General features: G+C 51.2%; 1 protein-coding gene across 1 annotated transcript in view; it reads left to right on the plus strand.

The window, feature by feature from the left end:
* Positions 1-7360: 7360 nt before the first annotated feature.
* The window catches only part of LOC119099496 (Nitric oxide synthase), a 31657-nt gene continuing 13136 nt past the window's right edge, over positions 7361-25881 (plus strand). Inside the window, exons 1-8 of the mRNA XM_037222654.1 lie at positions 7361-7529; positions 15782-15936; positions 16315-16477; positions 16898-16989; positions 17292-17433; positions 20095-20234; positions 21588-21762; positions 24315-24416. Of these exons, the coding sequence (XP_037078549.1) occupies positions 7380-7529; positions 15782-15936; positions 16315-16477; positions 16898-16989; positions 17292-17433; positions 20095-20234; positions 21588-21762; positions 24315-24416 (1119 nt within the window). The 5' untranslated portion in view covers positions 7361-7379. The remainder of the gene's footprint in view (positions 7530-15781; positions 15937-16314; positions 16478-16897; positions 16990-17291; positions 17434-20094; positions 20235-21587; positions 21763-24314; positions 24417-25881) is intronic.

Raw genomic sequence — 25881 nt, forward strand, 5'->3', positions numbered from 1 at the left:
GGTCATGTCGATAGAGCGGAGGTGGGGAAACAAGGCTAGAGAAAGCATGACTGTGTGGTTGGGAACAAGCCCGCACACAAAGATTTAAACGATGAATAAAAGCGTGGCAGTGTATTTCAATAAGTTTAAAACCACAAATTAAGCAAGCTTATCATCGAGACGTTCTTTGCCACGTAAACAACATCCACTGCCCTTTTTGCAGGATCGCACTGGTACAATTTTCCAACGTCAAAATGTAACAGACCTGCAGGTGGAGTGTTGAACTACGTTCCCTCGTGCCCCGACGGCACGGGACGGTCAGTCCTGACTAGTGATGTTAGATGTGACAATTTGAAAGCATTGCTTAAACCGATACTGTTGCGCTTGTGAGCATTGTGTTCTTAAATGACCGCTCTCGTTCTTGAGTCCAAAAACTGCCTGGTTTCTTGATTTCTGAAAAAGTGGATAGCATGTTAACATGCTCGATTTTCTGCTCATCCAATTTCGTCATGGTTTTAATGCACTGAGAAGTCGGTTCTGAAATGTTAAAGTATATTGGCCAGGGCTGCACAAAATGTCATCCAATTATGACATGTGTTGAACTCTGATTTTAGTCTGTGGAATGTGCCTCACGGTGCTGGTATATTTTAATGGATATTTTGAACCATAACCCATGTGTATAAAGCCTGTGTTTAGGTCATTAGATCACCCGCATACAACTAAACAGTTAGCTATCATTGCTTACTTCTTCAGAATATTTTAAGAAGTTGCGATGCATTACAACCAAATTATTTAAATTTGTCTTGCAACAGAACTGACTGATTATTTCACCACTGATGTAACCAAACCGGCCCACATCGGTTTTTCGGTTTATCAAATAATGTTTTCCGAATGATGTCAGTAATCCTGACCCTCATGGCACTGGGCGGCCAGTCCTCTCCTATCCCACATAATACTGGGTGGCCAGTCCTCTCCTATCCCACATAACACTGGGTGGCCAGTCCTCTTCTATCCCACATAACACTGGGCGGCCAGTCCTCTCCTATCCCATATAACACTGGGTGGCCAGTCCTCTCCTATTCCACATAACACTGGGTGGCCAGTCCTCTCCTATCCCACATAACACTGAGCGGCCAGTCCTCTCCTATCCCATATAACACTGGGTGGCCAGTCCTCTCCCATCCCACATAACACTGGATGGCCAGTCCTCTCCTATCCCACATAACACTGAGCGGGCCAGTCCTCTCCTATCCCATATGACACTGGTCGGCCAGTCCTCTCCTGACCCGCATAACACTGGATGGCCAGCCGTCTTCTGACCCTCATGACACTGGGCGGCCAGTCCTCTCCTATTCCACATAACACTGAGCGGTCAGCCGTCCCCCTGACCCTCATGACACTGGGCGGCCAGTCCCTCTCCTATCCCACATAACACTGGAAGGCCAGTCCTCTTCTATCCCACATAACACTGAGCGGCCAGTCCTCTCCTATCCCACATAACACTGGATGGCCAGTCCTCTCCTCTCCCACATAACACTGGATGGCCAGTCCTCTCCTATCCCACATAAAACTGAGCGGTCAGCCGTCCCCTGACCCTCATGACACTGGGGGCCAGTCCTCTCCTATCCCACATAACACTGGATGGCCCGTCCTCTCTTATCCCACATAACACTGAGCGGCCAGCCGTCTTCTGACCCGCATAACACTGGCGGCCAGTCTTGACCTTCCGACGTAATTACCTTCAATTTCAAATAACTGATGAACAGTCACTACGGCTAGCAACAAGCCTTAGTTGCGGCCAACAGTGCAGATGTACGAACTGTTGTCAAGAAGCCGGACTCAAAACGATGACTATGTTGGAGTTTTCTACGCCCTGAAAATGCGAATTATGAGCGGACAGGGAAATCCGAGTGGACCAAAGTTATGCATGCTTTGAGGGTATGCTGAAATGTGTGACAGTGGCCAAACAAATGTGAATCCCGAACTAATTTTATGCAGTTAGCACCAACTGGGTCAAAGTCATTTCAGTTAGACATAAATAGCAATATCAATTGATGCCTATTTGCATATCTGGTCCATCAGTAATTCTAAGACTGTACGCGAGAGAATCCAGCAATATTGCAATAGGTGATACATCACTGAGATCCAGCAACATTGCAACAGGTGATAGTGATACATCACCGAGGCGATAGCTGCACATGCTTTGATTCAATCTAATATGGTGTAAGGTGAAGTGTGTTATCGTAGTGCGATTCTGATTATGGTAAAAACATCTACCTGCGCACGGGCTTCCGCACTGGAACCCCTAAATTACGGAAACAGCACTGACCGCCGCCCAGCGCGTTGGAAAGCGCGCGCGGCGGGATGTCGCAGCCCACCAGCTTGAGATCACAACAGTGACTTGCAGCTCGCGCCCGTCCGCGTCCGCGCTGTCTTTTGAAAGCGACGCAGAAGAAGCGGGCATTATCATTTTCTTTGTGCTCCTTTGCGGCACGAGAAGAGCTTTGTTTTTTACTTTGTGATGTGGAAGAAAATCAAACCCTGCCATTTCTTTTTTTGTATGAGAGGAAAGTTTGCGTGCAAGAAGGAAAGGAATGACAGTTTGTATTTTACACGAGCTGTCTAGAATAAATCTTGCACAGCCTCAAACCTTCTTTCTGCAAAGATTTCGTCGCTGCGAAGTTTGTAGAAGAAGCTATATTTCTTACTCTTCAAGTTTGCTGTAGCAATAATCTTGTTGCAGAAAAAGTTGACACCAGAAAGTTTCTGCAGCAAGCATTCCTACTTGCTTTCGGCAAAGATGACGCGACCACTCAGCTTAAGTGCTGAATGTTCCGAAAGGCTGGGTGCGTAGCGAGGGGCTCTACTTCGTAAACAAGACGAAATGACGTCCAAGCAGCGTGCAATTACCAGTGTCTTCGGCACTGTCTTTCCACGGCAGATATGAATAGTCACGAATATAAATCGCGGCCTGATCCTCCATGTGGGCTTCCGGCGGACGTTGAACACCAGCGCTATCATTAGGCCGGAAGGCTGGCGCAAACCGGAGAGTCCGCCGCCAGGTCTCCGTCCACTACAGATTTTCCGTCAAAGCGAACATGTGTCAGCCTTACGTGCTATGCGGTCGTAGATATCACGGGGATCCCTGCCGCCGGCCACAGGCGCCGACCACCATGACACCCGACCTCTGACGTCAAAATATTCCCCGCTGATGTCACGCCCGGTGAGCCAAAACAGCAAACGCCCCTCTCCATACCGACGAGGCCACTACTCCGCAAGGACGGGATCCACAGCTCTTGCTTTATTCTTTTGCAGTGACGGTATGTTCTACGGTTGACCTGTCAGATCGGAGGTCAGGTCAGGAGAGGTCAAATAGAGTTCTTGCCGTCTGCCCATAGCTTCGCGTATTTGTGCCGATTGAAGTTGATGTAAGTTAGTGCGAGACTTACAAATGGTGAGGTGAGGTCACCTCAGGTCACTCATGACCTCTCATGACCTTGGCCTTGGATGACCGTGCAAGCGTAATTCCATGTTCTGTGGTAAAATTGGTACGTGGTGATAGATGCGCTAATATTACTTAACGCGGCTTAAAACCTTGAACTGAAGGGGTGACCTAAAATTACACACTACGGCCGACATTGCACTGTCACTTAAGCGCTCAGGTGGGGATTGGGGTTGGGGCTAAATTGCCCTTCCCCCGCTGAAGGTCCTCCGCCATGGTTTCCGAACGGCGTGGTGTAGCCGCGCAAAATTTTGCAGAGCTGTAGACAATTGAATAGCGGATCGTCTGGTGTTGCAGATTTAGATGAACCTTGGAAAGCTGCTGACCTATGGTAGGTCAAAGTCAGGCCATGGTTTCAGGAAGACAGTTTCTAGGGAATCGTTCAATCTCATCCCACAACGGAGTGTTAGACAATGCCATACATCTCTGAGATACTTTCTTAGGCAATACAACAACTGAATTGATAAGTTCTATTGACCTAGGGTCTGGTATGAAGGTCAGACCAATGTGAAAACCGCGCTTTTTTTACTCAAAGGCTTGCTGTATGGACTAGTTTCTAGTGCTCATTTCGAATTTATTGATAACGAGATTTTATTCAACTGCATGATTCAGGAGATGTCTCCGAAAAGCAGCGGTTTGCGCCAGCTCCGGTACTGGCGAGTACAAGCATCCGTTTCGAGCACGTGCCTTTGGCTGCCGGATTAATCATCTTGCATTATCTCACCGGATAAAAAAGACCGCGCGTTAAGGAGACAGATGATACAGAGGAACCCCGGGCGCTTCTCAGATCAGAGTGCTCTTATTACCTTGTTCGTGAGGCATCACAGGATGTCAAACCTAAGTGAGCAGAGTAGCTTTACCGGCTTCAGCTCGAGGCACAGGAGATTCACTTTCTCCGTACTCTGCGTTGATGTGCATGTAGTCATACATCTCTCTTATGCTGTTCACATCATGTCGGCGCACACGCTGGAGGCTCATTTTATTTCAGCACCCTGCGTTGATGCAAAATTAGAGAAACATCTCCCTTGTGCTGTTCCCACTGTGTTGTTGCACACATATATACAAACGCACTCTTACCCACATGTTCCTCGATAGAAAATGCATACCACCAGGCTCGTGAGGACCCTCCCCATTTGCCGCATGATGCACATGAGCAGGCGTCGTGGCTGCCACAGCGCATGTAGCGAAGAGTGGGGATTGAACTCCAGTGCACATCTTTGACGTGCGGCCCATCGACCTAGTGACAAAGATGAAGGGCTCTCCCAATATTTGAGCCTCAACAGCCAGACACAAGAGCGTTGCCACCGTCTGATGATCATGAGAACGGAAGGAATTTCCCTTTTTCTTACCATGCAGCGTGATGGGTGTGCAGGTATGCAGAACATAGCGTGATGTCAATTTTAAGCTTACTAGGTTTAAAGCGCGCTCTCCAAACAAGTGGCGCCATATTCAGCCGGGTGGCCGGCCGAATACGACGCCACTCGGTTGGAGTTCAATTTGCGCCCTGATATCTCAAATACTAAGATAGCTAGAGACTCCAAATTCACAGGATAGATAAGCTTGCATGTGAGCTCAGTTTCATCGGGTTTTGAGAGCTTGCTAGATGATGACACTTGGGCCAAATCTCGTCAAACAATTTCAAACTACAGGTAGGTGCCAGAAGTTCCCTCAGTCCCCCTTACGCAAGCACCATTAACCTAGAATCCGTACTAAGCGAAAGGCAACTGGTGTTTATTTTAGTTTAGTGACCCCATTTTACTTTGTTAAGGTCACGGTGACCAAAATCCGCGAGGTTTGTCCTGGCTTTTGAATGAATATCAGGGATTACACGAAGAAGTACGCTCTTAAAAACAAAAGGCTGGCCGGGGCCTTTCTAGGTCAGTGACCTCTTACAATATTTATAAAGCTCAACAAACACATTTACTGACCTCCCAGCCATCAAGAAGTCTGAAATACGCGTTCATACTACCGCGTGAAGTAAGATCTTCAGTATTTTTGTTTAACCATGGACGCCTGTATGAGATGGGTAACGAGCTGGGCCCTGTACGGACTTGTGGACAGATACTGTATATGTGCAGACATGGGCAAGGCATTTGCGAAATATCGAATGGACACTGCGAGAAATACTATGAAACGTTAATGCCGCTTTTCTTTAGTCAGAATTAGCTTTATTCACATCATTCTTGCAATTTTCAATGCAAAAATAGGTTTGAGTGCGGGTTTTAACTGAAACTCTTCCGTAATGTAGAACTGGTGCCAGAAAAATACAACTGCGTGAGTAACGGATGGGCACTGTTGATGCGGCATGAATAACGGATGGGTACAACTGATGCGGCATGACTGGCGGATGGGTACAACTGATGGGGCATGATTGGCGCGTGCGTAAGGCGCAGCCTCGTGGTTAGCGCACAGGTTGGATAAAGACAATCTTACGGGTGAAGACTCGATATCCGATCATTCAGGCATGTTCCCTTGCCAGTAGATGTCTCAAGGTTCCAAGGGCACAGATATCTCAACAGTACGCAAAGAAACTGTTGCGAAGTCAGAACGGCCAATGACTGGAACTTGCTGTCGGAGTACATCGTGGCTCTCAACTTTAAATGTGCCAAAACGTAGACTTCAGTTTTGATCCTCGCCCTGATGCGTCGTCCTTCATAACGTGTACTGAACGGAATCGATGAGACCTCTCCCCTGCCGTTTTCAAACTAAAAAATAGAGCTTAACGGAAAACGTCAATGGATTGGTCCAACGTAATCTCACGATTGATGATCAATGTTTCTATGCCAATAGCTGATTTCGTAATGCCAGGTCAAAGGCTGAATTTCCCGAAAATGACCATTTTAGCTTTCATGCTTATGTGGACGAGACCGTGTCTAGAAGCAGCACGACGCCAAAACAGGCATGCTTCCTGTTTGCTTCTGAGTAGAACAGTGTAGAGTTTGTTGTGTTTGACCTTTTGTGTCAGATGCATGACTCCGTTGCTGCAACAATGTCGGTCGGCTGCGCCCGTTCCGGGGCATGGCCGGCTACGGCCCGCCGCCCTGCACAACGCGCCGTGCGGTGTTCCTAAAAAACCGCCGCTGCTCCCAGCCCAGAACTGCTAGGAACACGTTTTTGGTGTCAAAATGCACGTAATGGATGCCCCATTGGTCACTAAAAATTCGATTGCGATTAAGCGACATGCCGGAGAGGTATCCTCAGAAATCATAGAGGGGCGGGGTCACACCGACCCCCTCCCCCTATTAGGGCGGCCATTCCCCCTATTCTGGTAAGATTGGCAACGATGCTTTTCCGGAGATTTTCCCTAAAAAAGAAATGGCTAAAAGCCTGTTTGGGGCTCAACATATATTTAAAACAAGTCATGGACCATCACGCTACTGCTTTAAATCACCCCACACCCAAATATCTGCGACCCAAACTTTGACGGTCACGCATACATGCTTATGTCACTATGTTACTTGTCGCGCATACCTGGCCATGTTAGTACAACCGCAGACTGCGGATCTCACGCCCCAGGCACCGCCTCGGCGGAGAGCCTAGCGCCTTCAGTTTACACCGTCACCTTGCCACCGTCGGCTGCAAATCGCATGATGTTTAGACTCGTTTGTCCAGTCACGTGGTGCGTTGAGTTCTCAGCGCGCCGTGTCGGTGCGGGCGATCATCAAAGCCCCGCCGCTTTACCGCGCCCCGCCCATCTCACCCATGGCCCACGCGATGGTCAGCTTGGCCAGCCGACCGCCAGGTGGCACAGCGATCGCGGCGGACGTGCGTCGCCCCGCGGGGAGATAGCCGTGCCCGTGTCGCGGACGCCCGGAGGGGAGGGGCACCCGGCGCTGCCTTATAACCGCCCGCCGAGCCGCCGCTGCACCATTGGTGTCGACACAGCGGGTTCGCCACCATGAAGGAGACCCCCGGACAGGACGGCATGGCCTCTGGCTGCCCCTTCATCGGCTCCAAGTACCACCCCATGAACAGGAGGTTCATGAAGCTGAAGAACTATGAAAACGGCCAAGAGTACGTCGACACTTTGTGCAACTCTGCACTGCAGGTACGTGACCTACCCACGAAGGCTACGGACGCCGACGGGCCAAGCGTGTGTCCAGTGTGCGCGGATGGCGTGTCCGACCCTCCTCGGACGTCGGACACGTGGATGGCGTCCGACCCTCCTCGGACGTCGGACACATGACCGGAGATCTCGCCGGCTGAATGCAGTGTTCTCTCCCTTCCACGCACACCTCTGGCCGCCACGCATTCGACGGTCTTTGTGGAATATCGGGAGCTCAACATGCGCATGTGTGGGCTAACACGTGGAGCTCTCTAAATATTTGAAGATAAAATTAAGAAAGCACAGCATGCAGACAGAAATGAAGAAACACAATTGCAATGGATTTGCACAATTGTGCGAGATGTTTTGTCTATGTCCATGAGACATGCAAATTGACGCCAGTTTAACGGTGCAGCACTGCTCGGCACAGCCTTGACCGTTTGACTAGAGTCCATTATATTGGTCATGGCCACGGCAAAGCTGACACAATTTTGGGTAGGAGCCCTATCGAAACCGGTAGGGCCCCGTCTGGTCAAATAATGTTGCAAGTGATAATTGCCCTAGCGAAACCCCAGATTCGACTCCGTTCATTAGGTTTCAAAGTATATGCTTAAAACACTCAAAGAAAATAAACTTCCGTGTCGGTGTCGCATCAGTATTTGTATATCATATTATGGTTATGACGTTTGTTAGAAGCATGGCGATGCCAAACCGTTTCGTGTGCGCCGGTCTGCTGAGCTAAGAGACAGATATGTGTGCTTCATTTTAACTACCGGTAACCACTTTTCGTGGTTCTTATCAGCTTAATCAATTTTACATGACTGGACTGGTCGATCACTTCTTCTATTGAAATAAAGTCTTTCTCTGTAATCGGTAAAGCTTTGACGTATCTTTGTGGCGAAACTCTAAAGATGGCGTTCTGGGTACCGTTCCTTAACTGATCGTTCAGTTCCACTTGATTTATCACCCAGACAAATCACGGCAATGTGACAGCCCTCTGGTGCCTCATGCAAGTAGCATGCGAAGCTCTGTGTTCAGCGATTCATTATTCGACTCGTGAATCATGACTTCGACACTGGTGTATTGTTTTTGTTCTGTTTGCATCGGAAAGTTGCTCAGTGCGGTATAGTTTTACGTACTTAGGTTTCGTTACATCTTGCTGCACCTTACACGTGGTCAACAGGAATAATATTGGCCTCGATGGAAAACACGCATCTATGTAAAGTGTGGAAAAACTGAACCGTTCGAACTACGAGCAGAGCCACGTGAAAGTTGTGTTTACACCAATATATATGACTTTATTTCATCAACTCCAATTCTGACTTCAATATCTTCAAATGTATGGCACTCCTTTTAACACCGGACTCAGTTTTTGTATGTGGCGTGTTTTATATCGTACAAAATTACATTCATGATACTGCGACTTGAAACAACGCCCACTCGGCATTTCCACCGCGCTCCAAAACTTAGGGAGGGCCTCGAGGTTTTTTAACTGCTTCTTTCTATATAAACTCATCTAGGCGTCACGCTCGGCTTCCCAACAGTTGGAGAACGACTAAAGAGGACTAAGAATAACTAAGAACAACTAATAATGGCCGCAGACACTACTGGCGGCTGTTTAGCCCGCCGGTTCGGCGTGGCAGTCAGGGTCGCGCGCCAGCTGCTGGTCTCTGGGCCATCACCATGTCACGGTTCGGCGTGGCAGTCAGGGCCTCGCGCCAGCTGCTGGTCCCTGGGCCATCACCATGTCAACTAACCTTCCACTCCACTGACATCATTAACTGGCACAGTCATCCTTCGGTTCCGTCTGCTGGCTTGACAGTCCGCTGGTGCCCTTTTCGTTTGCTTCGTACTTTTACTGCACCTTTTGTGAATGCTGTTAACTTTGCAAATACACTGCTGATGTGATTTTATGTAATAAAAAGCGTAGCCTATCCTCCTCTCCGTGGTGTTAGAGGATGCATTAGTCCAATTTAACCGCTTTCCCCTCGGCTGTTCTTCAGGAGTCTTTTTTCGGTTTTAGACATACAGAATGAAAAATACCGAGTGATAGGTAGTCGCGAGGTTATTTCTCCACACGACTAACGTCAAAAATGATCCATCATTGTGCCAGGAATGCATTGCTCAGCAAATGTGCCCAGGCAACTTCTTGATCAAGAGTATAAGAAAAAGTCTTCTGTTACGAGGAACTAGTACATTTTACATCTCCATCGCACGGGCGTACTGCATTCGGTAAGTTGGATTTACTGTCTTCTGTGGTACCTCCGCTTCCATACATGCCGCCGTATTAGATGCTGTTCTGCTAAGCGGACGTAAGCGTCAGCGCAAGCGCCTGTGATTCGTCCGCTACTCTGCGGCCATCTCGCCGCCGCGAGCCCCGGCCGGCAGGGAGGGGGCCGTCACTTCCGACATCTATCTCGCCGCCGCGAGCCCCGGCCGGCAGGGAGGGGGCCGTCACTCCCGACATCTATCTCGCCGCCGCGAGCCCCGGCCGGCAGGGAGGAGGCCGTCACTCCCGACATCCACCTCGCCGTCGCGAGCCCCGACCGGCAGGGGGGAGGCCGTCACTCCCGACATCCATCTCACCGCCGCGAGCCCCGGCTGGCAGGGAGGAGGCCGACCTGGTGAACCCTTCGCAGCCTCTGCATAGCTTGAGCGAGCAAGGTGAAGCGTCATCCCTTTATAGGCTCGGCAAGGTCGATTCTGTCGTAGTGAATTGTGATTAACAATGGACTCAACGCAAGGACACGAAGATGCTGAATAGCTGTTATGGTATGGAGATGCTAAATAGGGGGAAAGGAATGATAGGGCAAAGGTATTAGACATGAAGTAAGCCATAGGGTTCTAGGTGAGGCAGAGTTACGAATATGCGAACAGGAGCTTGGTAGCTGCAGGCCAAGTCCAGCCGGTCGATAGCAATACGCCGGCAACGCGTGTCTTGCGACGGTTTGCTCTTACATAGGAGACATGGGTGTGCGTCAGCGGCTTGTAGCTAATGTCGTTATGGATGCGGCATGAAATCGCGGCCATCACTCTCAGCTCGACAAAGGTCAACAGGTGGTGTTTTTTCGCTTGTACCGGTCCAGTACGCGCTTCGTGGCGTTGCCTGAACGTGCCTCGGGCGGGCAGCAGCGAAATCGACCCCGCATGGCAACTTATGGCGTGTCACTGCCGAGGTCAGACACGTCACTGCAACAGCTGCCTCGCACCGCCCAGCGCATGCACGTTGAGCCAAGGAGTCCCTTACACTGCCGATCAACTAACCCGTTCAGCAGTGCAATCTGATCTGCTGATCAGCTAACAGATCGCACATGCCTCAGAAATTCGGCGACATGCGCTGCCTTTCGGCTTTACTCTGTAATAAATGAGAAAATGTGTTTGTTGTAGTTATATATCATTAGTAATGGTTGTCTTGCTTTAATTTAAGTAATAGCAGGTATTTTCCATGACATAGTGATATTCCTATAAGCGTGGGGCAGAGGTTGTCTGAACTCCCAGACCAACAAAATGATCCGAGGAAGGAACATCGCCCATACGTAAAAACTCCGCGCTTCTTGATCCATCCTCTTATTGGGACACTTTCTAAGGGACGGTTGCAACAACGGTGTGCTGCAGTTGATGAGGGATTATCTCCAGACTTTGGGCCGCGTGTAAGTCTGCAATTTTACTTCGCATGCTAGAAGGCAAAAAGCCTCGTGAGCTCAGACGCAGATTGTGCTAAATCCTACAGCACAGATATCTATCCCACAGATTTGACAGCCCCGAGCCTCTTCCATGCCAGTCTTGCGTGACATGACAACTGTAGTGAGGAGTGCATGTCGCCGTCACATCTCCCGAGCTCATCCGCCATGTCCTCGAAGACCGTATAAGCCCCAGCAGTCACATCATTACATCACATCATCATCATCAATCACATCATCCTCAATCACATCATCGCATCAGCATCAGCTATGCCACCCGTGAGCGGAAATGAAAAAAAAAACATGCGCCGGTTGAACGGGCGATGAAGGTCAGGTACGGACTCACCCGCAGACAGCCGGGCACCACAACTGTGTGCAGTATGACATTTGCCTTTTCATATTCGTATCGTATCACATTTTCACGAAAGATGCGTTGAACTTACTCTGGAAAACAACAATCAGCTTAAAAGGTGTGCAGGTTGGTTGAGAGAACGTGCCTGCCGTATATTGCCAGACGCGACTCAACATTAGAGATACCCATGAACTGTGAATAGCATGGCGTGTTCAAAACAGCAGCGCTCTGCATACTGAAGATGAGACAACATAGAGAGCGTCCCTGATTAAAGCCCGGTCCCCATACATATTACATGGGAGCTTGCTAACAAGGTCTGCGGAGATAACAATATATCACATAAGTTGAAACCGCACGCCTCTTTGTGAAAGTACGCAAGCTGCATAATGCAGCCTGTAGTTCGTTGCTTCCAACGATAACGTTATAGAAACTTTACCACTTAAATGGCAAAACTTGCTAATTTTGACTGTCATGCGTTCCATCAACTTTATTCCCATCTTTCTCAATCTTTTGTAGGCTCCCCTGACATGAATAACTGAAAGGGATCTGTAGACTCCTCTAACATGAAGCTTACCGAAATCGATTTTACCGGTGATCATTGAAAGGATATTTGGTTTTGGCTTGGCCTAGCGTTTCTCATAAATATACTTGGCTCGTCTTCCAACGGCGCCATTCAGACGCTTACAGTCCATGCAGCGCTCCGGTGCTCAGACCACAGTCTCTGCAGCGCTCCGGTGCTCAGAACACAGATTCTGCAGCGCTCCGGTGCTCAGAACACAGTCCCTGCAGCGCTCCGGTGCTCAGAACACCAACATTGGCAGCATTTGTGTCTCCTGAACTGTTTCTGCCCCAAAGAAGAACAACGATTCATGAGAAGCGGGAGAAAAAAGAAAATGCTTTCGTCCTTGCCGAAGCCAAGATCATGACCGTTTTCACAACTGATTATAGTGCAATGCTTTTTAAAAGTTAAAAAATCTGCATTTGTTTTTGAACCACATGCATCTATCAGCGATTGTCGGTCAAAATCTTCGTGCATGCATTTAAAAACATGTTTGTAAAGACGCATAGTTTGATGAAGTATCGCTTGGCTGACTGCAAGCAAGATTATGATCTTTCGTCTGGCTGGTTGTAAGGAAGACGATGCTCTGTCGTTTGGCTGACTGTAAGCGGGATTGTGCTCTTTCAATTGGCTGCTGTAAGCGAGATTATGCTCTTCCGCTATGTTGGCTGTAAGTAAGATTATGCTCTTTCGTTTGGCTGGCGGTAAGCAAGATCGTAGTATTATGGAGAGGTGAAGACCTCTCTCTAACGAAATAATTTCGAACTTTTTTAATATTGGGTGGCATCGCTGACGCAGACGGGACGAAACAAACGGCTTTATCTTGGTCGCGCCCCTATTCACATATATTCCGTACAGAGTTTAAATGTTTAAACACGATCCACGATGAATGATCCTTACATTAAGTGATCCTCAAAGACCTCCGTGCACCACACAGCACCGATGTAAACAATAATGGCGCAGCCGGCGTCTAACGCCCTCAACCGATTCGCGCGGCTGGTTGTCATGCTAGATTTCCTCCAGAATTTGGGTAAAATAAAGATAGGGATTGAATATCAAGGTCTCTAAATAGTGTCGTTTTATATGATTAACTCATGGCTGGATACGCGTGGTTCACATTTTGCATGCGTGTGAAATTTGACAACAATTTGTTTTTGTTTGTGTCAAGTGGGTACTTAAACTTAAAAGAAACTTTTAAAAAATTATTTGCCTTAATTCATCGTAAAATCGGCTCATATAACACTCCCCTCAAACCAAGCGTGTGCCACGGTTCGACCATATCTAGCCTGTCAGTCGATAGGACCGCTAATGCCTGCAGCCATCGAATGGCAGTTGGACCGAAATAATTAGCCTGCTCACTGGATTCAACACTTCCCGTCGAGGCTTTGCGTTGATGACGACAATAAAATAAGCATCCCTGCAGCCATATCTGGCGAGTCGCAAATCCTTTCCGCCTTGGCTTCGGAAAGTGCTTGGTTTCGACTGCCGTTTCAGAACCGGTTTGTGCAGCAGCAAATAGCCAAGAACAGCCTTTCAGCCGTGATATTTACTGCACATTAATACTGCGTAAGGGCTGTAAAGTCGTGAGCGACACTGTCGAGGGATGCGTCAAAGCAATCATTGAGCATACTTCGCGTAGAGATTCTGCAGATGACGCTGATGAGCGGGGTGGAGCAGATCCCACACAATATGGGCGCTGCGACTCCCGCACCGCGCGATCGGCGCAATATCCGCCCTCTGTCTTACAGTCACGGCCAGGGAGCGACATCAGTAGTCGACATGGTCAGAAAGCGGCATCAGTAGCCGTTACAGTCACGGAGCGGCATCAGTAGCTGTCACGGTCACGGAGCGGCATCAGTAGCCGTCACGGTCACGGAGCGGCATCAGTAGCCGTCACGGTCACGGAGCGGCATCAGTAGCCGTCACGGTCACGGAGAGGCTGGTAACCTGACCAACAGTAGCCGGCCATGGTGGAGAACGGCTTCTGCAACTGGCTGCAAGTGGCCCTTGGCCATGGTGTTTGGTCATCCATTTCGTGCCGCTTGTTGAACATGGCTGTGTCCCTCAAGCTCTGGCACAAAACCTTTTCCGTGCTACTTAAATTGTTAAGTGCAACTGCGAGAAACATTATGCATATAGATGAGACAGTGCTGTTCGCCCTATATCCGCCCTATAGAATAACTTTTTTAATAAATTTGATCCGAACCCTTTGAATGGATGGATTTCTGGGATCAGCGCACGCTAAGCGGTGCTTGTTGTGTGAGCCCTGACCCCCACCATCCGATCACGCAATTCCAGGCAACGGCAGAATTTAGTGGCGAAAGCCTAACGTGCCGCAATGCTCGGCACGCGACCGCTGCCACCGACTACAGGCCAGCCCTGCCAAGGGCAAATAGCAAGCGCCCTAAAGCGACTCGAACCCACCCTTCCATGGGTAGATGGATCGGAATACAGGCGCTCTTACCAACTGAGCCACCGAGACGGGCTTCAGACCACTAGACCATTAGAAAGGAGCGATAGATGTATTGGTATTTCACCTGCATACTTTTATTGACACAAATATTGATAATACATCCCAAATTCAAAATGACCTGCCGATTCCACCCGATTTTTCGCGGTCAAACCACCACCATCAAGGAAATTAAACATGGAGCCATTGCCAGTCATTGATACGTCACAGTGTATATCCAACGAAGCACTGAAATGCTGAAAAATAGGTGTACGTGTATCAATTCATTTTTAAACCATGTATTATTTGCCATTTTTTTATTTTATGCCTTTCTGTTGTGCTGACGATTTGCATGACTTTGTATGCACACGCATTCTTTACACATTATAATCGTTGGTTAGGTATACACCGTATCGCATAAATGGCTGATCATTACTACTCGTTTAATTCCCTGAATGTTGGAGACTTGTACAAATTGTGCTGCTGTTGAAAAGCAACTGAACAATCGAGTGGGATCGGCAGGCAGTTGTGAATTTAGAATTGACTGTTCATATTGGTTTGGTTAAGGTAGCCGAAGCATCAACGCATCTTCTCCCCATCTCCCTGGAAGATTATTTTACAAAGAATAAGGGTGTCAGTGTTATCGTATCCTCCGTGTCACGTAGGCATGAACTGATCCGTAAATTTGCCATGCATGCGACGGTAGATCACCATAGTACAGCACTGCGATGCACGGAAGCGGAAAATCAGCATTAGGCCACAGCGCTGTTGGCTGTATGCCGTCTTCACCATCTTTCGTTTACGCACATTCAACTCTCTTTCCGGGCGCAAAAGGACCGATGTTGTCGACGCGCCCCTGAACCCGAATAAAAGCATTCAGGTCCCTTCAGAGGCCTCCGCATGCTTGGTCCTGTTCGTCTCGGAAGCCTTTTGCTCTTAAGGACGGCTTATGACCAGCGTGCTGGGCCATTCACGGCCTCACGCTGTCTCGGCTGCCTTCGGGAGTCAGTTCGTCGGCTCGGGAACCCCGGGTCGTTTGCTGCCACCAGCCGTGAGGGTCAGTTCGTCGTTACAGTACCCCTGGCTGTTTGAGGCCGCTAGCCGTTAGGGGGGTGGGGAGGGGGGGGAGGGAGGGGGTTAATGCTTCGTTGTGGGACTCTCAGGGTTTGTGGGGCGGTGCGACCTGCCCTGACCAGCCGCCCCTGGTCCGCGCAGGACACCCCATGTCAGCCGAAACACTGCGGCGGCAGCGTCATGTTCCCGCGCTCGCCCGAGCACCAGGACCGTCCGCGAGGCACGCCACGCTCCCGCGACGTCCTGCTCACGGAGGCCAAGGAGTTCATCGACGGCTATTACCGCTCCATGAACAGGTGAGCCCCGAAGCAGGTCCGCTCAGAGTGGTGGGTTCATCCTAATGAGACACCATGTCCTCCCCCAGCGGAGGTCTTCTCGAGGAATACCGCCCTATCCAGGGTGAGTCGTCTGCGCCGTCAGCGACTGCCCATGAACGGGTGGATTGTGCACGGGCTATCCTGTCAACACTTGTACGACATCCCCACCGGCTTAGCTCCGTTTTCGTGGCTCGGCGTGGTGCTGCATTGGACCAGTTCCCAGGCGGACTGCCCTGGACGTCCCCAGCACCGGCTGCGGCCGCTGTGCACCGCGGCGGCCCCTGCTAGCGAGCGCCGCTATGCCATAGGCCGCCGAGCGAGCGGCACCTCCTGCTAGCTAGCGCCGCTGTGCCGCAGGCCGCCGAGCGAGCAGCACCAGGCGCGCTGGGAGCAGATCCAGGCTGAGGTCGCCCGCACTGGCACCTACCAACTGACCACGCAGGAGCTCACCTACGGCGCCAAGATGGCATGGCGCAACGCCTACCGCTGCATCGGCAGGATCCAATGGAACAAGCTGACGGTGAGGCCACCGGCCGGGGGGGGGGGGGGGGGGGGGGGGCATGGGAGACTGTGAGTCGGGGAAGGGAAGCTAGAGACCAGGTGATGCTGTGCGCGGTTGGCATCAGCGAAATGCTTTGCAGGACCAGGAGCTTTTGGAAACTCCGTCGAACAGAAGCATGTGCGCGGCTGCGGTACCAATGCTGCATTCCGTGCACATGGCGTGCATATGTCGATAATAGATATGCTAGAATACACAACCTCAAGTGTTTGGAACACACAATCCTTAGGCCAGGCTTTCATACGTTAGTGTTAAAGATGTTTAATTATCGCCACGGCTACCAATCTAGGTCATCGTACCACCTTTCTGGCATATGCCTGAGCGGCATTGCTGTGCCTGTCTGCCTGCCGAAGTCTTACAGGCCTTGCCTTGGTTTGGCAGCTGTTTGATGCTCGTTACGTCACCACCGCGGGTCAGATGTTCGACGCCATCTGCAACCACATCAAGTACACCACCAACAAGGGCAACCTCAGGTAAGGACTTGAAGTCGGCCTTAATCGACCAGAAAAATCAATTCTACTTAGGCGGGAGTAAACAAGTAATTAAGGACGTCACATCTGGGAAGCAGCTAGCACAGTCCCTTAAAGATGTTGGGCACGGTATAAGATAAAAGGTGCGGTATAGACTGTGCACGATGCGCATATACACTAGCATGGGAGGAATATACTGACAACGGTGCCATCTATTATGACGAGATCACCAAGTCCAGTATGCTGATGACGGCTGCGGTGCCCCGGCGTGCTGCGCCGCTGACTCGGCCGGCCGGCCGCCGCAGGTCGGCCATCACCGTGTTCCCGCAGCGGACCGACGGCGAGCACGACTACCGCGTCTGGAACCAGCAGCTCGTCTCCTACGCCGGCTACCGCAACGAGGACGGAACCATCACTGGTGACCCGGCCAACGTCGAGTTCACTGAGGTAAGGGCAGTCACGGGACGGGAGGCGCCGCGGGGGTGGGAGGCGCCGCGGGGCGGGAGGCACTGCCGGACGACACGCCGCACGGCGGAGGCGGAGGACGGCGGAGGCGGAGCGGCGCTCGGTCGGCCGCCGCCGGTGGTCGGTAGTGGAGGGTCAGTCGGTCTCCGCCGCCGCTGACAGGCGGCGTGTGGGCGGCTCGGAAGCCTTCGCTGCTGACCCACGAGGCCGACTCGACCCTAAATCGGTGTCTAACTTATACAGCCGCTCCACCAGCGTTCATCTCAGAAGTGCAGCTGGCGGTCGACTCGGGGATATCCGCTGCGGCCGATAATGAGATGCGGGCTATTTTGGCGCGGCGTCCTCAGATCCGGCGGCCGCTCGGCAGTGGTATTCGGACGTTCGATTCATGCTAGAGGATCCAGAAGCCGCGGCTGAAACGGTCGTGGGTGGCACTTGAGGCAGATTACAATCGGGCGCCTTTCACAGTTCCTTGAAGCCATCGAGAGGAAAATGGGCCCGTTCCGGCCGATATTGATCGGTGATAATGCGGCGGCGATTGTCAGGGTATCAGCAGCTACAAAGAGTTTGGTTGGGGCCAGTTCCTAACGTATTTTATAAACATGGGCTCGAACACAGAGAAAACCTTGGAAACATCACACCAGATCCGATAGCTCATTCGGTTGGAGTGCCAGCCATCCGAGTCACCCACCAGCGGCGGGGTGGGTTCGATTCACCCACCGGCGGCGGGGTGGGTTCGAGTCGCCTTCGGCTCCCGCAATTTACCCTTGACTGAAGCAGCCTACCGCCAGTGACAGCGACCGCGATTAAAGTCAGTTAATGTCAGAGGGCAGGTCAGAGTAAGGGGCAGATGAGGTCAGAGGGTGGTGAGACCGTGCCGAAGAGAGCGACACGTTACGCGTTCGCCGCCAAATTCTGCCGTTGGCCCGGAAGTTTATGTTCGGGTGGTGGTGTCAGGGCACGCGCAACAGACACTGCGCAGCGTCAGCACCATTTGGGTGGTGGTGTCAGGGCACGCGCAACAGACACTGCACAGCGTCAGCTCCGTTCGGGTGGTGGTGTCAGGGCACGCGCAACAGACACTGCACGGCGTCAGTTCCGTTCGGGTGGTGGTGCCAGGGCACGCGCAACAGACACTGCACAGCGTCAGTACCGTTCGGGTGGTGGTGTCAGGGCACGCGCAACAGACACTGCACAGCGTCAGTACCGTTCGGGTGGTGGTGTCGGGGCACGCGCAACAGACACTGCACGGCGTCAGTGCCGTTCGGGTGGTGGTGTCAGGGCACGCGCAACAGACACTGCGCAGCGTCAGTACCGTTCGGGTGGTGGTGTCAGGGCACGCGCAACAGACACTGCGCAGCGTCAGTACCGTTCGGGTGGTGGTGTCAGGGCACGCGCAACAGACACTGCGCAGCGTCAGTACCGTTTGAGGGTGGTGCCAGGGCACGCGCAACAGACACTGCGCAGCGTCAGTACCGTTCGGGTGGTGGTGTCAGGGCACACGCAACAGACACTGCGCAGCGTCAGTACCGTTCGGGTGGTGGTGTCAGGGCACACGCAACAGACACTGCGCAGCGTCAGTACCGTTCGGGTGGTGGTGTCAGGGCACGCGACAAACACTGCACAGCGTCGGTGCCGATCGCTGAAAAAATTCAATCAAAAGATTTGGAGTATCTTTAAAAAACAAAACAAGGCGAAAGGCATGTCAGCTGCTTAAACAGCTTCCTGGAAATCTGGCCCGGTACGTTTCAATCCTTTACGGCCAGCCGTTTTGGCGGAATTGCATGCTTTGCTCTTCGGTGGTTATGCTCCAGTCAGGTTCATCGAGGATATCAGTATTTTCAACCTTTTATGCCGAACAGTTACACAACTCATAGCTCCCTTGTACTAAATGACGTGTTGAGAAATGAGAACTACCAAGGTACTGGAGAGTAGATGCTTATATTAGTAGCACATCCACGCAACAACGCTGTGTGCAGTGCGTCAGAACTCGGGTATGCCATGCCAGTCTTCCTGACCAAACTGTTTATGCATGTCATGTTTTGAAAAAGCTTTGCAAATCAATCTTCCGTAAGTCAAGAGGTCTGTAGGGATCTTTGCAACAAACCTTAATGCGTGCACATGCGTGCAGATAGTGTCATTTATCATCATAATATACTGACGGTGGTGACATTTTAGATGGCTTCATCGCAATCAGTGTGTCTTAAAACGTGCTTATTTACGTCTGAGCTCAAGTAAATAGTTGCAAAATAACAAAATCTGATGCATTTATGGTTCGTAATCAAGTTGTTTGTAACACTGCATTTGAAACAAAAATTCCCGAACTGTCATATGACGCCTTTATTTAGCGGACGGCATTGCACCATGGCCGAATGTAGGCCGTTCACTCAAGATGGCTAGCTTAAGTGCACGGGTCGGCAGGAGGCCCTTGCGTGACAGCTGAGTTAAAGAGAATGGGTCTTGAGGAGCCCCTCCCGTTGGGTGCACTGGGTACAGTGCCAACGACTGATTGTTGCGCATGGCACAGTAGTGACGCCTGAGTGCTGCACAGGGTGCAGTAGTGACGGCTGAGTGCTGCACTGGGTACAGTAGTGACGACTGAGTGCTGAGACCGAGTGCTGACCGCACACTCGTCCCCCAAAGGTTTGCAAGAAGCTGGGCTGGAAGAGCAAGGGCACCCGCTTCGACATCCTGCCGATGGTGCTGTCGGCCAACGCCCAGGACCCGGAGTACTTTGACATTCCACCAGAGCTGATCATGCGGGTGGAGATCTCGCATCCCAAGTAAGTGTCCTCGTCGCCTGGTTAGTGTCACTGACTGCCAGGTAATGTCTCTGATGCCCACTGAGCGCCCTGACGTTCAACGAGTGTGCTGGCGCCCAGAGGGTGCCCCGGCACTCATGAAGCGCACTGACTCCCGGGTGGGGGGGAGCAACCCGACATCCCTTGAGCGCCTCTGACGTCCAGGAAGTATGTCAGACACTCAGTGAGTGCTCCTGATGCCCACTGAGTGTCCTTGCCGCCCACTGAATTCTCCTAGCTCCCAGTGAGTGCCACGACACCCAGCGCGGAAAAAGCTGCGGCTAGGCAAGACTGCTCATCACGTGACGCACGTGTTCAGTGAGGACTCTGGAACCAGAAATACACCCTACTTAGTCGCAGAATTGGGCTAGAGGCTTCTCGGATGGACCCTCGTCTCCGCACCACGATGTAACGCTTGATTCATGGCCAACTGATGTAAGTGGGGGTCACTGGGTTATTTGTCTCAGTGGCAGCCGCCGTCCGGCATGCGCCGATGCACGAGCTTCGTGTGCTTTCCCTGCACCGACTGATTCGTGCGCAATACTAATACGGCCCCGCGCGACCCTTGCCACGATGCTCCGGGGTCAGCCATCCGCCGGGATCGCAGCAGGCTGGCCTCCGGCGCCGTCGGAGCCGCGCTATCGGCTGTGTTGCCGCCGCCGGCCTTTTCTTCGCCTCATTAAAATAAAAGAGGCTGAGGGTAGCGCTGAAGTGGGTCGAACGGCGCAAGGCGCCTGTCGGTCACGTGCGCTGGCCGCTGAAGCCGCCGCCGTCTCGAAGCCGTGCCAGCCCACCCTCACTCCGGGCTGGCGTTTGTCCAACTTGTCGTTTGACATCGTCGTTTGGAAAGCTTATATCCGCCCGAGCCTAAATCTGTCTAAATTTCCCTGCCTGTAAATTTTTGCGGCACGTCGCGGCAGAAAGGGCAAACTGAACATCAAGACCCCAAGTGCGGTGAGCATTTCTTGGAAACTGCAAGTAGAAGTAGTATCATGGTCCTTTTTATTTCCTGTGCCCGCCATCTCCAGCCGCAACCTTTTGCCTCAGTTTCCTGGCTTGGCTGCCGCTCCTGCGCAGGCACGCCTCGCCTGACCTCCTGGCGCTCTGGTACCTCCTGATCCCTGGCCCCTTTCCCCTCTCCTGGCCGTTCTTGTTATCCCCTCCGCCCCTTCTGACGCCATCCCTGCCGCTCTCATCCGTCCCAGTTTGCCGCTCTCCTGACTCGCCTTTCCCGCCCGCCCTGATCTCCGGCCCCAGCTGCTGTCTCGACTTCCCTCCTCTGGCCTTGACTTGGACCTCGGTGGGGGCCTCTGACGGCTCGGGTGGTGGCCGCAGGTACCCGTGGTTCAAGGAGCTGGGTCTGCAGTGGTACGTGCTACCGGCCGTCTCCGGCATGATGTTCGACTGCGGAGGCATCGAGTTCACCGCCTGTCCCTTCAGCGGCTGGTACATGAGCACCGAGGTGGCGGCGCGCGACCTCTGCGATCCGCAGCGCTACAACATGCTCGAGGTAAGCCAGAGCTCGGGCCTCCTGCGTCCGCTCCTCGCGATGATGGCTCGCGGAGCGTCTCTCGTTAAATGGCATCAATTCGGGCCGTAAAATCTCAACATGGGCTCATGTCAAGTTTGTGCTTTTTGTTCAGGTGCCAATATTTTGGGTCGTATGTTGATGCTTATGTTTTGAGTTAGATAAGTTGCTGTGGGCATTTTCGAGGAATAGTACGCAATTAGATAAGACAGTAGTAATAGCATTATTTCTGGGAGAAAAACCAGAAGAATGGAGATAAAGATGCGTTGATATTTCGGCAACATGCCTTTATCGAAGCGAGTAGCAGAAGTGAATTCCATGCATTAATATCATGGCCCTCTTTCAATACGGAGAATAGCACAGCCCATTTCTGTGGAGAGGATAGCACAATTTACTTCTGCTATTCGCTTTGAAAACGGCATGTTGCCGAAATATCGACGCGTCTATATCTCCATTCTTCTGGGTTTTGTCCAAGGTATAAGTCTATCAGTACCGTCTTATCTATTTATATTTTGAAATGTACCTCGGGAGAGACGGGAAAAGCCGAGCACAGCAGGTAATTCGGGGCACTCCCTCTAGCGCTCGCACTATTGCAGCGCCCTGGCTGCCATCCCAGACAACCCCTAACGAGGCCTTTGTCGGCTGAAGAACAGGGGCGGTGAGCTACGTTACCTGCGTCTTATGTTCTACTTGAGAAAAAAGCTGCAAGATTTCCTAAAGGCCTCCTACGGGAGCAGAGTTGTGTCAAAACACTGCAAGTATGAGCAGATAAGACAAGTGAGCAGCGCTGAAAAGCACACATCCGGTTTCATTAGACGAAAACAGCGCATTGAAGTGTGATATATTCAGGTGTTGCTTCGTGTAAAACATTCTATTTTTGTCTTGCATGCTGCACTCATTTCACAAACTTTATCGCTGTCCAGTACACAATTACTGCTGCTACATAACTTTCTTTACACTTTTGTGTGTAATGAAGGTGGGAGACACACGCGCAGCTTTCTCAAAAACATATATCATAGATGACCTTCACCATCTTATCTTTAAAATATTTTGGGGGATAGAAAACCTTCCATAGGTGTTGACTTGGGTTTCGCATAGAAACACAATTGCTATGCCTCCTGTAAAAATGTCTTGTTGAGCCCGTAGACCAAGGCAGTTTTTTTTTTGCATTGCGTGCTGGAAAAACTTTATTTGGGGAAAAGGAGATTCCCCATCCGTCTTTTGCCCCAGTGGAGATGAATGCTTGGAGTATGCAATAACGTGTATTTGAGCCTGGCGTGGACGATGGTATCCGGGCTGTATGTGCTCGGCTTGCCCGCCTTGCCTCCTCATATGTGCAGTGGCCGGATCGGTGCGCAGTGCACACGCTCCTGGCACGTCCTACAAACCTGTTTGACAAGGCTTTACATCCGGCGATACTGCTGGCGCTGTCGAGTTACTATCCCGTGGCGGGGAGTGGTTCCGTTTGCAGCGACGTCGAGGTGACCACTTGTGTGCAGTCCTCGATGCCTCTGCAGGCCAGATGCATGCCACTGGTGGAGCATCCGCATTGTCGTACCCTGGACGGGCACGTTATGTTTGCCATGCATGCTCACCCACTATTGGTGTGCGCATGTGCGTTGGATGGTGAGCGAACATGCACCGTGATTTTAGAATATTACGTTGCTTGAACTCAGCTGTTTTGCTACAAAGAACAAGCTACAAGCAGTAAATATTTGGAACATAATTTGTAACGTTTAATCCTGGGTGATTTGGACAGAGCGAGAAAGAAAACGGAGAGGAAGAGGGGGAAAGAAGGAGAGGAGAAGGAGAAGGCGAGGCAGAAGGAGAGGGATAAGGAGAGGGAGAAGGAGAGGGAGAGAAGTAGAGGGAGAAGGAGAGAGGAGAGAGAGAGAGAGAGAAGAGAGAGAGAAGAGAGAGAGAGGAGAGAGAGAGAGAGAGAGAGAGAGAGAGAGAGAGAAGAGAGAGAGAGAGAGAGAGAGAGAGAGAGAGAGAGAGAGAGAGAGAGAGAGAGAGAGAGAGAGAGAGAGAGAGAGAGAGAGAGAGAGAGAGAGAGAGAAGAGGAAGAGAGAGAGAAGAGAGGAGAGGAGAGAGAGAAGAAGAGAGAGGAAGAGAGAGAGAGAAGAGAGAGAGGAGAGAGAGGGAGAGAAGAGAGAGAGAGAGAGGAGGAAGAGATAGAGAGGAGAGGAGAGAGAGAGAGAGAAGAGAGAGAGAGAGAGAGAGACGGAGAGAGAGAGAGAGAGAGAGAGAGAGAGAGAGGAGAGAGAGAGAGAGAGAAGGAGAGGAGAGAGAAGAGAGAGAGAGAGAGAGAGAGAGATAGAGAAGAGAGAGGAGAGAGATAGAGAGATGAGAGAGAGAGAGAGAGAGAGAAGAGAGAATAGAGAGAGAGAGAGAGAGAGAGAGAGAGAAGGCAACACAACGTGTGCGAATTTCATATGGAAAGAAGAAAGAGTTGTCAGAGCGTACCAGTTTATGAGGGTGAAATAGGCTGTTGTCGCCACACCCTGTGTGATAGCTGACGGTTCGACCCTTAGACAATCGCCAAGCACATGGGCCTGGACACGTCCAACTACCGGAACCTGTGGAAGGACCAGGCGCTGGTGGAGATCAACTTGGCCGTGCTGCACAGCTTCCAGGTCAGTCGGGGTCACCGGCACACAGACGTTATCTCCACCGGCACGGCAGATCACGATCTAAACGAGTTCAGAAATAGCAAAGTTGCCTACCTGAGAAGTTTTTGTACTCAAATCTGCGCCGTTACTTACTGCACGAGGGTTACGTTAATCCTTGTTATGTTATATATATATATATATATATATATATATATATATATATATATATGTGAAATGTTTGTGCTCATCTTATACTCTACCTCGACCAAAAAATTGTTGGGTAAATTTATTGATACATGGGGCACCGCCGATGCGTGTTGATACGTGGGGCATCGCCGATGCGTGTTGATACGTGGGGCATCGTCGATGCGTGTTGACTCGGGGGCATCGCCGATGCGTGTTGATACGTGGGGCATCGCCGAAGCGTGTTGACTCGGGGGCATTGCCGATGCGTGTTGATACGTGGGGCATCGCCGATGCGTGTTGACTCGGGGGCATTGCCGATGCGTGTTGATACGTGGGGCATCGCCGATGCGTGTTGATACGTGGGGCATCGCCGATGCGTGTTGATACGTGGGGCATCGCCGATGCGTGTTGATACATGGGACACCGCCGATGCAGGCTGATACGCGGAGGGCAAAACCCATTTCTAGTGAGCGGCAGTCCAGTACCCAGTCGTTTCATGTACACATACAGGATCACAATCCGCTCTTCAGGCTTTCTCAGAATAATGGGTTGCAATCGGCAGTACAATCCATTTGAGATATGTTGTAATATGGACCAAGCATCATTAAGCGAACAGGCTTATCAAGCGAGATACTTGGGCAAAGTAAGTGAGGTACAGAGCGAATGAAACATCAGTAAGACTGAAAATGTGAAATCGAAATTCTATGCAAATTTGCATTCCTACGCCCCACATGCCTTTACAGATACGTTCCTCGAACAGAAACATAGAGCTGACCTTGATCTGAAATGACTTTCTTTTGCACGATTCCTCTGGGGGCATCGTTTTCCCTCCCCAGCGGGATAGGGCTTGGCAGTTTTCCCTTACCGAACTCAGCAGTTTAACCAGATCAGCGCGATACGCGGGTGGATGCTGTTGGGATCGTATGTCTATATTCTATCTGTTTTTGGGCAGCATGTTCACTGTCAATGATGTACCTTTTGTTTGTCCCCATCACAGTACTTCATCTCGCTTCATCGCGACCGCTACCGGCGTTGTAATTTCCGGTCAGGATGGGAGGGTGAGGGGGGGGGGGGGGGGGCGGCGGTCGGGGTTTCTCAGAAAGAGTGCGTGGCTTCAGGAAAACGGAACGTCGTGTGCCGCTCACGTCATGTTTATGTTCACGCCACGTCGGAGTCGTAGTGACAACTGTGGAGCTGCTAACAACGCAGCCGTACGCAGCTATTGGGCCGCTGAAACCTAATTTTAAATCTATCATAGCCTAATTTGCCAGTCGGCCAGTAAGCGTGCAGTCGTTTGTGGACT

Source organism: Pollicipes pollicipes, unplaced genomic scaffold (genome assembly GCF_011947565.3).
Source record: "Pollicipes pollicipes isolate AB1234 unplaced genomic scaffold, Ppol_2.1 Scaffold_4740;HRSCAF=5597_pilon_pilon_pilon, whole genome shotgun sequence".
Taxonomy (NCBI): domain Eukaryota; kingdom Metazoa; phylum Arthropoda; class Thecostraca; order Pollicipedomorpha; family Pollicipedidae; genus Pollicipes; species Pollicipes pollicipes.